The sequence below is a fragment of the Athene noctua genome, chromosome 3 (genome assembly GCF_965140245.1).
Source record: "Athene noctua chromosome 3, bAthNoc1.hap1.1, whole genome shotgun sequence".
In the NCBI taxonomy this organism is placed as follows: Eukaryota; Metazoa; Chordata; class Aves; order Strigiformes; family Strigidae; genus Athene; species Athene noctua.
The window spans coordinates 15,247,112-15,260,715 of record NC_134039.1 but is presented as its reverse complement, the minus strand read 5'-3'; the positions used below and the strand labels follow the sequence as shown (position 1 = coordinate 15,260,715).

The window sequence follows — 13,604 nt, the reverse complement described above, 5'->3', positions numbered from 1 at the left end:
CCCCCCCTTCCTTCTTCCCATGCTCAACTTTACTTTCAAATTCTCTACCTCTTCCCTGCCAGGACTACAGGGGGACTGTGGGAGGTTGTAGTCAGTTCATCACCTGTTGTTTCTGTTGTCTCTTGCTCCTCCACGGAAGGACTCCTCACACTCTTCACCTGCTCCAGTGTGGGGACCCTCCCACAGGAGACAGTTCTCCATGAACTTCTCCAGTATGGGTTGGTCCCATGGGCTGCAGCTCTTCACGAACTGCTCCAGTGTGGGTCCCCTGCAGGGTCACAAGTCCTGCCAGGAGCCTGCTCCAGCACGGGCTTCCCACAGGGTCACAGCCTCCTTCAGGCACCCACCTGCTCTGGCGTGGGGTCCCTCCATGGGCTGCAGGAGGAGATCTACTCCACTGTTACCCTCCATGGGTGCAGGGCACAGCTGCCTCACCATGGGCTGCCCCACGGGCTGCAGGGGAATCTCTGCTTCAGTGCCTGGAGCATCTCCTCCCCTTCCTTCCCTGACCTTGGTGTCTGCAGAGTTGTTCCTCTCACATGTTCTCACTCCTCTCTTTGGCTGCTGTTGTGCAGGTTATTTTCCTTTCTTAAATACATTACCCCAGAGGTGCTACCACTGTCACTGATGGGCTCAGGTTTGGTCACCGGTGGGTCCATCTTGGAGCCGGCTGGCATTGGCTCTGTTGGACATTGGGGAACCTTCCAGCAGCTTCTCACAGAAGCCACTCCTGTAGCTCCTCCACTACCAAAATCTTGCCACACAAACCTAATACACATGGTCATAAGTGCATTTAATATATTAATACAGAGGTACACCTCATTTTTTTTATAAATTGAACCAGATGAATTTTCAATCAAGGTGGACAAAATATTTTTCTGTTCTCAAAGCCTGACAAAAAGTAGAACTCTTGGAACTGTTGATGATCTATCAGAAATAAAACAAAACAATTCAATTAAATTTGGGGTCATTTGCAATATTTCCAGATCAGTTTAGAGATGGTTGGCATAATTAGGTTATATTTTGAGAGAAAGGCTTTTAGAACTGAAAATTGTATTTTTTTTTCATTTAGAAAATGTTGAAACAGGATGGTTTAACAACTATAAAACTGCTGGAAACATTTCAAAACCAGAAATATGAAAATTGATCCAGCAGAGTTTCAATTTGATGAATAGATAGTATCAGCTGAAAAACATTCCATCAAAGCATTTCTAGACTATTCTATATTAAGTTTTTCACTGCAAGACATTTTTCAAGCCTTCAAATAACTTGGTGTCTCCTTTCAACACCTACTCTTGTACTTCAACTTTCTCTAAGCTTTTTTCTGTATTTCTATTAAACTATTTCAAATTCTAAGTCATTCCCAAAATCTTTACACAAAATGTATGTTTTATAGCCCTAAAATAATCACACAAAACACCTGAAGTCTCAAGAGCAAAGGAGCTAATTCTACTGAGCAGCTGTAGAAATGGTAGTCTCTATTTTTGCTATTTTACTAATAAATCACCCTCACATATTGTACTTCATAATACAACAAATACTTAAACAGAAACATGAAATATTTTCATTACCAGGAATTTGATAAAAAAATAGTTCATTAACAAAAAAAATTAATTACATCTAATGACCTAATTGTTAAAAAGCAACCAATATGCCACATAAATTGACATAAAAAAGCATATCGCTTCATTTCCACACTTGTAGCAGTCACTCAATTTAGCAATAACAAGATATTTGCTCCTACATGAAGGCTGAAATTGTCTGCAGAAGTAGTCAAATGGAGCTTCCCAGACCCTTTGTGTGTTACACTGGATATGTCTCCTAAATTATCTTTTTATAGGAAGTTTGGTTTAAGAATACAAAACACTGGAAGACAGTTCTGCAGACTAGGAGTTTTTTCACATCCCTGTCGAGTAAACCTGGTTGGGAAAGAAAATGGGTACTAAAGGATGGATGTGTCATCAGATCAGGGTTGCACTTCACATATGTAAGTATTATTTAAAGATGTAGATCTGGTGACAAATTCAAAGACTGCATAAGTTTTTAGAGGCAGAAGGAGATATATTCACTCTGCTGGGACAACATTAATTGCCAGTACTGTAAACAATGTCCTCACTGCTCTCTGATATGAAGAAAGAGAAAAATCATCTCAAACTACAAGCAGTTGTTTGACAGCTCTTTTTCTGAACTGGTAATTGCAGCTCATCTTCAATACTCCACATCTGCACAGAACAAGACATCTTTCTGAATATTCATCTGGATGTGTAACATTATGCTTTTGCCATTCCTGTTCTCATGCTGGGTAAGCTCAGGAATGTGAAGATCCTCTTTCTCACACACCCCCTTCTGGTCAGTGGAAAATCTTCCAGCGACTTCAATGGAGTTATCATTTCACTTCTGATGATCTTCCTTTACTGACCTCTGTCCTTAACACCATCTTCATAGTCTTGATAAAATTTCATAACCGAAAGTATCATGTTTCCTCATGGTTTTCTATTTAAAACTACTCTTTCAAGATATGGAGTTTCGGACAATTTTGTATTTCTCATTTGAAGATGGTATGTCTATTTGGGAAGTGTGTAAATTATATTTACCTCCAAAGCTCTCTGCATTTTTTTTATAAATATTTTCAGAAACGTTTCCACCATAGCTCCTTGACAGCCAGTCTTTCATATTAGGCAAGTACTTCAGAAACATCTCCATCTTTTTTCTGGATGCTATGGAATATTTTAAGCAACATTTTCTGTACTATGGCTTCCAACAATTTGTTGTTTGAAACTTGCCTCAGAAAATTTCTGCCCATGAATCCATTTGCAAACATGCACATTGGCAGACTTCCATTTCTGAAACAAAGTTCATTTAGATTTTAGTCAGTGCCCTGACAGCATGTGTCCTTTGATGCTTAACTTTGGAAAAACATACTCCTCAAACCCATGATCTTAAATGGAGAGAGACCAGATAGTGCTGTGACGTAGCTGCCCATGGGTATAAGGAGCAGGTATGTGTCTGCTATGGATCATAACAAAGAGAACATACCCTTGCCAGCAAAGTAATAGAGGGAAAGGAACACCTGGAAAAAAAGGGGGTTATATTGTCTTTCGGCCCGTCCCTTGGTCTATATCTGATCTTAGTTCTCTTAAATATTTAAAGTACAATGTCTCTGTAGCTTTTTCAAACATATTTTTCTTTAACTTTTAATTTGTTCTCTTGTTCATCAGCCATAAGCAACTTCACCCTTTCCATACTGACCACTCTAAAGAGAACTATTGTGTCTGGAATATCAGGAGTCAGCTCAATCAGATAAATTAATATTATCTCTGATTTTCTAGGATTTGGAAGGAAGCAGGAACTTTACCAGTTATAAAAGGTCTTGGTCCAAGAAATTTCCCTTATCTCTGTGTATATGAACTAGTTGGTCCAACCTATCATTTCTGTTTTCAGTTTTCCTTGGGGAAATCTGAAGAACATAAAACGTTGCTGGTGTTCAGTTTTACCCAGCATTAGCAGATCTTCCACAATTATCTCTGTCTCATCCAAATCCCTGCAGATAGGGATATAACGCTTTATCATGCCTCAGAAAGTGGCAGGTGCAGAGTCTTGTATTTTCTCTCATAACCTGAACCTGTCAAAGCACCCGACTTAAATTTCAAATGGAAAAAATAGCCTTTCACTTAAAAGTCTGTGTGTGATCTCCTCCCCTGTTCTCATGGAAAAACATACTTTGAAGATCTTCAGCAAATTTTTTTACTCTAGCCGTACTGTGAGTGTGTTCCCTCCTAGGCTGTTAATTCAGTCTCATGTCTGGATTTGTTCAAAATAGCCATCACTATCACTGGCTGGTATATCACTGGCTGGCATATCACTTCTTAATGCTAACAAAGCTCTATGGTAGCATGTTTTGTGACTGTAAGGGAATCAAATGAAGTCTGGTATCACTGTGATTTACTACATGATTATAGCACATAAAATGATTCATCTGCTGTCAAACTAATTTTATCTAAGTTATATTATTTATTAATGTGTCTGATAATCTGTATCTGTCCAAGCATAAATGGAACGCCCTCTTTTGACATTTCAAACTCCATGCATGGGACTTAGTGACGTACAGCAAATACAGGGTATTTCCCAAAAGCTTATTAGCCTTCTCCTAGCCCACATCACCTTCTGTTTTCCAGAAATCATAAGGAATTTGCCACAACTGCTGTGTATTTATGAGCCTCAGTACAGGATTTGCATGCTGTATGTAACTAGAGAAGGTGGCTCTCACTTTTGCCTGACTGGGTCATTGTGTTTTGCACTGAACATTGGCCTCTTCTCTCTAACGCATCAAATGTAAGTTATTTGTCTCCACTTCCAAGGTTTTTTCTGGCCTACCTACTTTTCTACTTGTTAACTCTTCCTTAATCTGAATAAGAGGTAATGCCCATCTCTGCTCAACCCACGTCAGCCTGACTTGCCTTCCTTTAAACAACAAAAAAAACCAACTCTGGGCTTGGTCCCATGCTGCTCTCACACTTGCAAAGATGTTGCTGTAAATATCTGCAAGAAACACTCGTTAACCTCTTTCAGACAAGAAAACGAAATGAAATCACATCATAAGCCCACTGGACTTCCATTAATCATAAAGCATGCCATAGTGGTAACAAGGCTCATACAGCTCAAGTATAACTTTTGAATTGGCAACAGTTGCTTATTCTTACCCAGCATTATATAACACACAGCAAAAAACACTGCCTATTCATCATTGCAGATTTGTCCTCCAGTTTTACAAACGTTTCTGTATTTTTCACATGCATTTCTTTGCAAAATGCATATGGAGGAAGATACTTTCCTAAAACTCTTGTTTTTACTGTGTATCACTGCTGTCTGAATGTTGAGCACTTCTGCATTGTTGTGACTGACTTCACATTCACTGTAAATAAATCTGGTCTCTGTTGTATGTTTACCCTTTGTTCTGCCTTTACACTGCTGAATTAGATGCATTTCTGGTTTTCACAGCTTGTTAACACTGATTTTGTAAAGCATATTTTACCCTCCAGTTTTTTTCCCCCAAACCATATTTCTCTCTAGTAATAACTTTGTTCTGACCAGGTGAGGAGCTGTACCATAAATAATTCAGTCAGCCTGTTAACTGTTCAAATCTTTATTATTTAATTTTATCACATTTCTCTGTAACATAATGATCAATTGTTTCACACAACAGTTACTTGCTCATGAAGAAAAATGTTCCTTTCTTGTACGATAGTCCTACACTGATCACAGTAGTCTTCACATTTGTTCAAGCCATTTCTGATCTCCTTCATGTTTGCTTTGGCACAGTTGAGAAGAACTTACAAGCACACTACTGGGTAAGTCTGTTCTTTTTCCCCCCTAGATGTATCCAGGCAGTGCAAGTACACCTACCGCTTAAAGTCTCTGTGTGTGCATGCAGTGCATGCATACACACATGCATGTTTAAAGGAACCAGGACTAAACGTAAACCGTCAGCTGCCATCAGCAGGTTGAGAGCTGTCAGGGAAGCATCTGGCAGCCAACGGGACACTCATACCAGCTACAGCAGGAGAATCCAAAACATTGCTCATCAGGGAAGAGTGAGACTCTTATTACAGAATGACCATGCGCAGGATGCTCCTGTGTTTCTTATTCCCTCTATACCTCTTGTCAATCAGGGATAGGGTTAGAAACTTGGTAGGTTAAACTTTTATGTTAACAGAATAATTGTGAGTAGAATATTTAGATGAATAACAAATGATCTTGTAGAAGCTGATGCTTTTTGCATGGTCAACTTAAAAAAAATTCATTGACAAGCAAAAGAGCAAGAGTGAACATCACTCTCCAGAAGTCTCTATCCACTCTAGATGGCTAAAATATGCCCTCCTGGCAGAGAAGTGACTGAGTTCCCAGCTCTGCTATAAACATCAGTTCCCCATAAGAACTGATAATGAGATAGTGAAGTTCTGCAGGACCAGCAGCCCTAAAAAATGGCAAAGGCAGCAGAAAGCGCTCACCATTTGCAGAGGACATGCAATGAATTTTAAACATGTGTCCCTAGAGCAGGATACCAAAACTCCTCTCATTACACTCTATGCAACTGGCTTAACCTTCAGAAATGCTCCTAACTGGGACTTTGATGTGCTCGGTTCCTCTGAAAATGAGGAAGGATGATTAACTGGCAAAAATTAATTAGAGTTCTTTACTAATCAGATAACCTGAGTCAAAATGTAGGCATAGTCAAGCTCCAAAGGTGAATTTTGGAAAAGTCTAGAAAATAATTTCCTTGGATTAGAGATAAATTTTGTTAGGGACAATCCTGCACATCCAGCTCCCATTTCTTTTCCACCTGAACTCTTCCTATTAGTTGACAAACATCTTAATCATTTTGCCCAAATCTACTGCAAATAAAGCAGGTGTGAAATAAAAACAAAACAGTTGCACATCCAATTCAGCATTTTGCCAAAAATGTTATACCCTTCAGAAGAAAGCTCACAGTCATCTCAACTACATAAAGGTACCATAAATGTAAACAACTTCCTAATCTTTTCACTTAAGCATTCCCAAGATGAGAGAACTAATAGTCCTTGTAATTACCGGGGCAGAAAATGTAACAGCAGAAGTCTATCTTCACTAACTATCTAAAGCTCTTAGGATTTTACAAAATTATTTATCTCACTAAGATTCTTTGCTATGAGTCCCATAGATTAATTATCCACTACACTAAATATGATTACCCTTTCTTGACACAAGCAGTGAGCAGTAATTGAGGGTCCTAAGGTGGTGGTGGTGTCACCGAGAGGAAAAAAACTATTGAATAATCAGCTATTTCTTTGATGTAATCCTGTTTGTCCACAAAGAATGTCCAAACTCTTATTTCTCTGAGAATAAGAGGAATCAAACACATGGAGGCTATTGTTTTGATTAGCAGCAACCCTAAATAGCTCTCCTTTCTGATTTGTTGTTTCATTTTGTTGTACTCTGCCTTCCCAAAGCCATACTGGTCACAAGGTCAATATTGTCTCATATTTTGTTCTGAGTCTGTGATTGGGCCATGCATCTTTTGTCTCAAGCAGCTGATTCCTGAGAAGCTTGGCTGCTTTTCACGGTCTAGCTGAACAGAAAGCAATCATCACACCCACCAACCAAAAGTTGCCTTTTTTAATGTTTTTGACTTCCAGAGCATGTTTTCATTCTTGTATTAAAGGTCTGCTTTCCTTTTTACCATCTACTCTTTTACTTTCTCATATGTTTCTTGCACTATTCTTTCCTTCCCAAATATGGATCTCCTCATCTTTTAGACTTCTTTCCTCCAATGAAATCTCATTAGTGATTTTTACGTCCGCTACCTTTGTGACACTTTTCAGTATCTTCTTTCTGAGATGAAGAAAACTGAATGAACCCACCATTTAGAGAGAATATGCCATTCCTATACAGCCAACTATTATTTTTTTTCTTTTCTCTCCTCTTTACACTGTCTCCTGGACTATTTGCTTTTTGGATTTTCACTGAAAGTTTAGTTGTGATCCTATAACCTAACAACATACAATCATAAACCATTATTCTGTAATAACCCTCTTACAGTCTTTTGCCTTCTCCAGAGGCTCCAGAAGTCCTCTTCACAACTCTAAGTATCTTCTTAGTCTTACTACAGTAGTTTCTTCTCCACATACTCCAGCACTTGTTGCAGGAGCTAATTCCCAACACATTGATCGAGCTGGAGGCCCAGGAAGCAAATAACTGAACTGGTTCCATGACATTTATCACCCTGCATGGGCATATTCTGGGAAAGTGCTTCTCGCATCATTATTTTGGACATAGAGCAAAACTGACAGGGCTAAATTAGCCATTCTTCATCTCTACCATACAGCTACAGCTGCATGACAGTAGAATTGCATGGAATTTACTTAGCCACAGAAGGATGTGGCTACATGATATGGACTCTCATGCCAAATGCTACCACCCTACGTATGAGACACAGGTATTTCAGAAAAACACAAACATTTATGGCTTCATTTTCAGAATGATGATGGAGAACACTTAACATTTCTACCTTTAATGAAGAGAAACTATGGATGTTCAACACTGTGGACAACAGTAACTATCCATAGAGATGATAAGAAACTCCATGTGCATTTGAAGAACAAAAGAGATATGGCATGGTTCACCTTTTGGTAACCAGATTTCTCCCAGCCTAAACTGTATTTACAATCTTTTAGTTCATACAATAAATAAAAGTGATATTTATATCTTGTCTATCCAAGTGTTTATATATTAAAATATTGTAAATTATCAACAATGACCATGTGTCTGTTCCTCCTCTGGGGACAGAATGTATTAATATATGCTCTTTAGTGTTGGCATTCAAGAGGACTTTCTGTGAGAGAATGGACATCTGAGCAATCCTGCGTGAGAACAAGACTGATAAGAGCCTCAGCCGAGCAAGAATGCGATCAGGATGTGACCCTGAATGAGGGGGGAGAAACTCGACGAGACAAACAACCCCCGGAAGGGGTTGGGACGGAAGAGGAAGTTCCACAAGGCAGGAAGCCTGGCAAGGCTGATGTGGCACTTTTTATCCAGTCATAAGAAGGTTTAAAGCGCGGGCTAAGTTGACTGTCCAATCATGAGGACTTGTACTGCATGTTACTCACGTGTGCGGGAGAACATTATAAAAGGGCTTTCTGAGTTGTAATAAACGGGCATTGCTTGATCACATTGGTCGTGTGCGTGCTCAGCTCTCCCGCACTTTAGCAGTATTATTAATGAGACAATGTTTAATATAATGTACATGCCAATAAAGTTGGTACCCATTATCGAATAATGGTTTCCTTTTAAGGAGGAAAAAGTGAGAGTTAGGAACTCAGCTGAGATGTGAGACCCAAGGATTCAAGCCTCTGATCTGTTAATTATGTTTTTTTCTAATCCAACAATTACAAGTTAGAGTTTATAAATGAAAAACCAAGATCATTGACTTCGAAGAAATGCCTAAAAAGAAGCTCCCCTTACTGTAGACAATGCAATGTCAAGGCAAGTGTTCAAGATTCAAATTTTCTAAAGAGCAAATAATGGTTCACCCCGTGGGACATTTTTGTAACCTTCACATCCCATCTGTTTATATACCCACTTTGTTTATATAATGACACCGAATACTGACTCCCTGTGCAGTACTCTCTAAAAATCAGATAAATTAATCTTTTTAGAGCCTAGATGTCCAGGCTCCGTAGGGTATTTTATTTTCATGCAACCTTCTACGACTCGGACCAAGACAACTAAACCAATGCGCGATCGGAATATCCTCGGCGGTTATCGTTTTCAAAGCACAACAAATCCACGATCCGTGCGGATGGAAACACGCTACGACCCCCGTGCCCCCTTGTCCCGGCGGTGGGGCGGGCGGGGAAGGGGCGCCCGGGCGGACCCAGCGCCGCCGCGGCTGGCAAGGCCGGGCCGGGCCACCCCCCGCCCCGCCGCCCCGGGACGCGCCCGCCTGCACCGGCGGGGAACTCAGCGCCCGCCTCAAGCGCAAAGCTCCGGGAGAACCGTCCAGGTACCGGGGTCTGAAAGGAGCATCGCTCCTCTTTCAAACGGGGTTTTGTTCTGAGGTACTACAAAAACCGCGGAATTTATATCTGTGGGCATTAGAAGGGGAAAAAAAAAAAAAAAACAAAACAAAAAACAAACAACCAAACAAACCACAAACAAACAAACAACCAAACCACACTCACAACAAAAAAAAAAACCCTAACAACTGCAGCGGTAGCTACAGCGCAGCTGGGGCACATGCTGAGGACCTGCTGCTTTTCATGACTTGGTGCTAATTTATTTAATTTGCACTATACGCTTCGTGTTCGCTGGCCATAATGCAAGCTGTCCATCTGCATTTACGAACAAACAGAATAGGCTGCCAATCCCTTCTGGCAGAAATTGAGCACAGAACTTGGACTAATTTTCAAGCCCCGTCCTACAAAGAAAGTACCATGGAAAGCAAGGGGCCAGAGGGTCCTGTACAGAATAACGCCAAAACCAGAGCCGCTTCCGAAAAATTTTGACAATCCAGAAATCCGTGACCAAAGATACCATCGTTAGGAGTCAAAATCTCGGTTTCGACCCCGACAATTTTTCTGGCTTCGGAATATCTAAACTAACCTGAGTTTCCTTCTCCACCCTCCACTCCTCCAAATTTTCCTGGTCTAGTCCTGCACCGGACAGGTCCGGTGGGCAGCCCTGACCCTAGAGCTCTCAGAAAGTCCCCCTGCGGTCCTCAGCGATTAACGCAAAGGATGCAAAATCTCTCCAACCCCGCGCAGAAAGCGCCGGCGGCTCTGCCGAGTTTCATCACAGGGATACTGCGAGCCGCGGCTTGGCGAGCCGTGCCCCGAGCCCGGGGTGCGCCCGGACCGGAGCTGTGGCGGCTGCCCGCCCTCCCCTCCCCTCCGCCGGTCCCGCCGAGCCGATCCCAACCCCCCGCCCCGCCGCGCAACCTGTTGCCGCGGCGCCGCCAGCCCGACGCGCCGGTCGCAGACGGACGGCTGGCGAGAAGAGGGAGGGTGACCGGGCGCAAACCACGCGTGGCGCGCTCGTCGCACGAGAATGCTGCCCACCCGTGATGAGAACATCGAGCACAGCCCCCTCGCCCGCTCCCCGCACGCACGGCCCCACAAACACGTGCAACAGCCCGGGACCGAGCTTTGCGTAAAGGAGAAACTCCCACGGCGGGCAAAACCTTGCTGAAGCGGAGCTGCCGGGGGCAAACGAGCCGCTGCGGGGGAACGGGGCCGTCTCCGGCGGCGCGGCTCCAGCCGGGGTCCAGGGGGTCGCACGGCGGCGACTCCTCTCCCCTCGGCGCCTCTCAGTCCCCACGCCGGCTCCCCCGCCCGCTGCCCCACGGTTCCCCCCGTCGCTCCCGGGGCGCTGTGTCCCGTCCCCCGCCATCCCCCCCGGGCGGCGGCTCGGCGGTGCCGGCGCTTCCCTCGCTGCCTCTCGGGAGCCTCCGCGGGCTGCCAGAGGGAGACGATTTTAAAGCGGGCTGTGTGCCTGCCCCCCCTCCGCCCCCTCCGCACGCAGAGAAGGCAAAGGAAAAAGTTGCGCTCTCCGGCCGCCCACGCCGGCGCTGCCCGCCCCGCGGCGGCGGCAGAACGAGCCCGGGGGCGGCGGGACCGGGGCCGGTACCGGTACCTGTGCCGCCGATGCCCTGACGGGCGGTCTCCAGGGGGAAGATGCCGGCGCATTTCTCCCGCTCCACCTGCCCGCCCAGGCACAGCTCCGAGATGATCTGCAGCGCCTTGTGGCAGAGGCTGCCCACGCCGTCCTCCGCGGGGAAACTCATCTTCGGCTCCGGCCGCTCGCTAGGCCATGGCCGGAGCGGGACGGCTCCGCGCCCGACCCGCGCAGCCTCCCGCGGGGAGCGGAGCGGCGGCGGGAGCGGAGCGACGGGCGCGGCGCGAGTGAACCGAAGAAGTAGTGAAGGGGGGGGGGGGGGGAGGGAAAAAAAAAAAGTGGGGGGGGAAACAAGCATCCACTTAGCAACGCCTTTTGTGCCTAACGGGTTTCGGTAGGCGGCTCGGCCAATGGCAGCCCGGCGCGGGGGGGCGCAGGTGGCGGGGGGGCTCCTCGCGTCCCCCGGGGAAACTTTTCCTCCCCCTGCCCCGCGGCCGGGCGAGGGGCGGCGGCGCTCGGGACGACACCCGGGGTGACGGACCCGGTGGGGGCGCGGCGCGGCGGGGGGCGGCGGCCTCGTTCAGCGGCTGCGGAGCGGGGACGAGCGGAGCGGAGCGGTGCGGAGGTTGCGGTGGTGCCGGCTGGAGGAGTCCTGCCCCCATCCCCGCGGCAGGACCCCCGAACCCTCGGTCGCTCGTGGCGGCGGCAGGGCCAAGCGGGGTTTATTCCCCACCGCGCCGGTCTTTTTTCCTGGAACGTTATTTCTTCGGTGACCCGGGCAGTGTCATACTCAGTACGGTCTGCCGAGCAACGCCAGCTAACTTCATTAAGCACATCGCCGTCTCCGCTGCACTTTTCAGCAGCAGAGTTACGGAACAGTTGACTTTGGCTGTTTCTTTAACTTGTAAAGAGTTAGAGTAACCTTAGGACTGCCCGGTCTATTTCCTCAACAAGTTCTATAAAGCTGGGGTTCTTTATAGATAAAAAAAGTTCCAGGTACTGCGTTTGTTTGAACATACTTCTAAATATCAGTACAGTGATGGTTTCAGTTATTGGCTGCATAGCCGAACAAGGCTTAAGCTGTTAATTTGTTCATATTACTGAATTTCTGATGCTTTCTTATATTTATGAACAAAAATGCTTCTACTTCGATGGCATTCAAGACCTAATTCTAATTAGGCATAGTTAGCAGTTTGCTTAACAGCACAGCTGCTGCTAGTGTGTCTTGGTTTCATAAGCATGAGAGCTTAACTTGTGTACTGCTGTTCATTTTTTTCCCTCCAGATTTCAAATTTCTTATCTGTTACCTGAAAATTAATAACTCTTTCTAACAAACTGCAAAGTTTAACATTTCAAAACTTCATAACCATCAATCAATAACTGTAAATTATTAAATAATACAGAAATGTGTGTTCCAGTTTTAATTCTGAATTTCTATACGTGGTATAGATGTAAAAATCACAAGATTATACTTCTGTAAATCAACCACTTGGCATTTTGAACGCTTATGCATTTATGCGTATGAATTCATACACATACATTTTTCAAAATCTTAGGAAAGTAATAGACTCTGCTGTTTACAAGCTGTAACAGCAACAGAAATTCTGATCCATAAAGCTTTTTCACAGCTATAGCAAGCATTTCAGAACTATCAAGTGCTACTAAGGAAATCATTCCCTGTTCAATGCATTTCCTGAGACTAGCGTTGTCAAAACTGTATTATAACTACAAAATGTTCTGACAAATCATAGAATGTTTAGACTATAACTAGTCAGGGCACAGAACTGTGTAGTACTATTTGAAGACTCATTTAACCCTCATAGGGATCTAAATCTGTATAATTATCTCCTGAAAAAATAGGCTTGCCAGAAAAAAAAAAAAAAAAAGTATGTACATATTTTCATTACAGTGAAGGCAACTGATGCCTACTTCCAAACTTCAAAATATGAACATATTTACTGTTCATGTGACATTTACATTCCTGTTCCCAAAATTCTGTCATGCACCACCAACTAATAATTAAGCAGTCTGTTTATCTTTGAGACATATTCAGAACTCTAGCAGAAGCTAACAAGAGATACAAACACAGACTGATGAAGGAAGAGTCTTAAACAGAAATTGTTTTTAATGAGAGTGAGGACTGTATTTAAAGTCTGAGACTTGAGCTGTTCTGTTGCTGAACCTGTCTACAGACAGTCTTTGTGCCCGTGGATGTTTCATGCAGTCCATGAGTGAATTTTTTTGTCTTTGAAGTTACTGGCAGTTTTGCCATTGATTATAAAAGAGTCCGTTTCACACATAGATCAGTTTGCCACCCTGCTTCTTTACTTATGTAGCGAGCTGTTGGTACATTCTTACATTGTTTGCTTTTTGCACACAAGAGCTTAATTTCAGTGAAGATCATACCATCTTACTGTTATTACTGTTGGTAGTATTGATAAGTACATAGAGAA

The 13,604-nt window shown here is 43.9% G+C and overlaps 1 protein-coding gene across 1 annotated transcript in view; it reads right to left on the bottom strand.

Annotated features, from left to right (window-relative positions):
* SYT10 (synaptotagmin 10) overlaps nt 1-11,334 on the bottom strand; it is a 35,566-nt gene extending 24,232 nt beyond the window's left edge. The window contains exon 1 of the mRNA XM_074901276.1: nt 11,170-11,334. Coding sequence (XP_074757377.1) covers nt 11,170-11,320 — 151 coding nt within the window. The 5' untranslated portion in view covers nt 11,321-11,334. The remainder of the gene's footprint in view (nt 1-11,169) is intronic.
* Between the last annotated feature and the right edge of the window lie 2,270 nt (nt 11,335-13,604).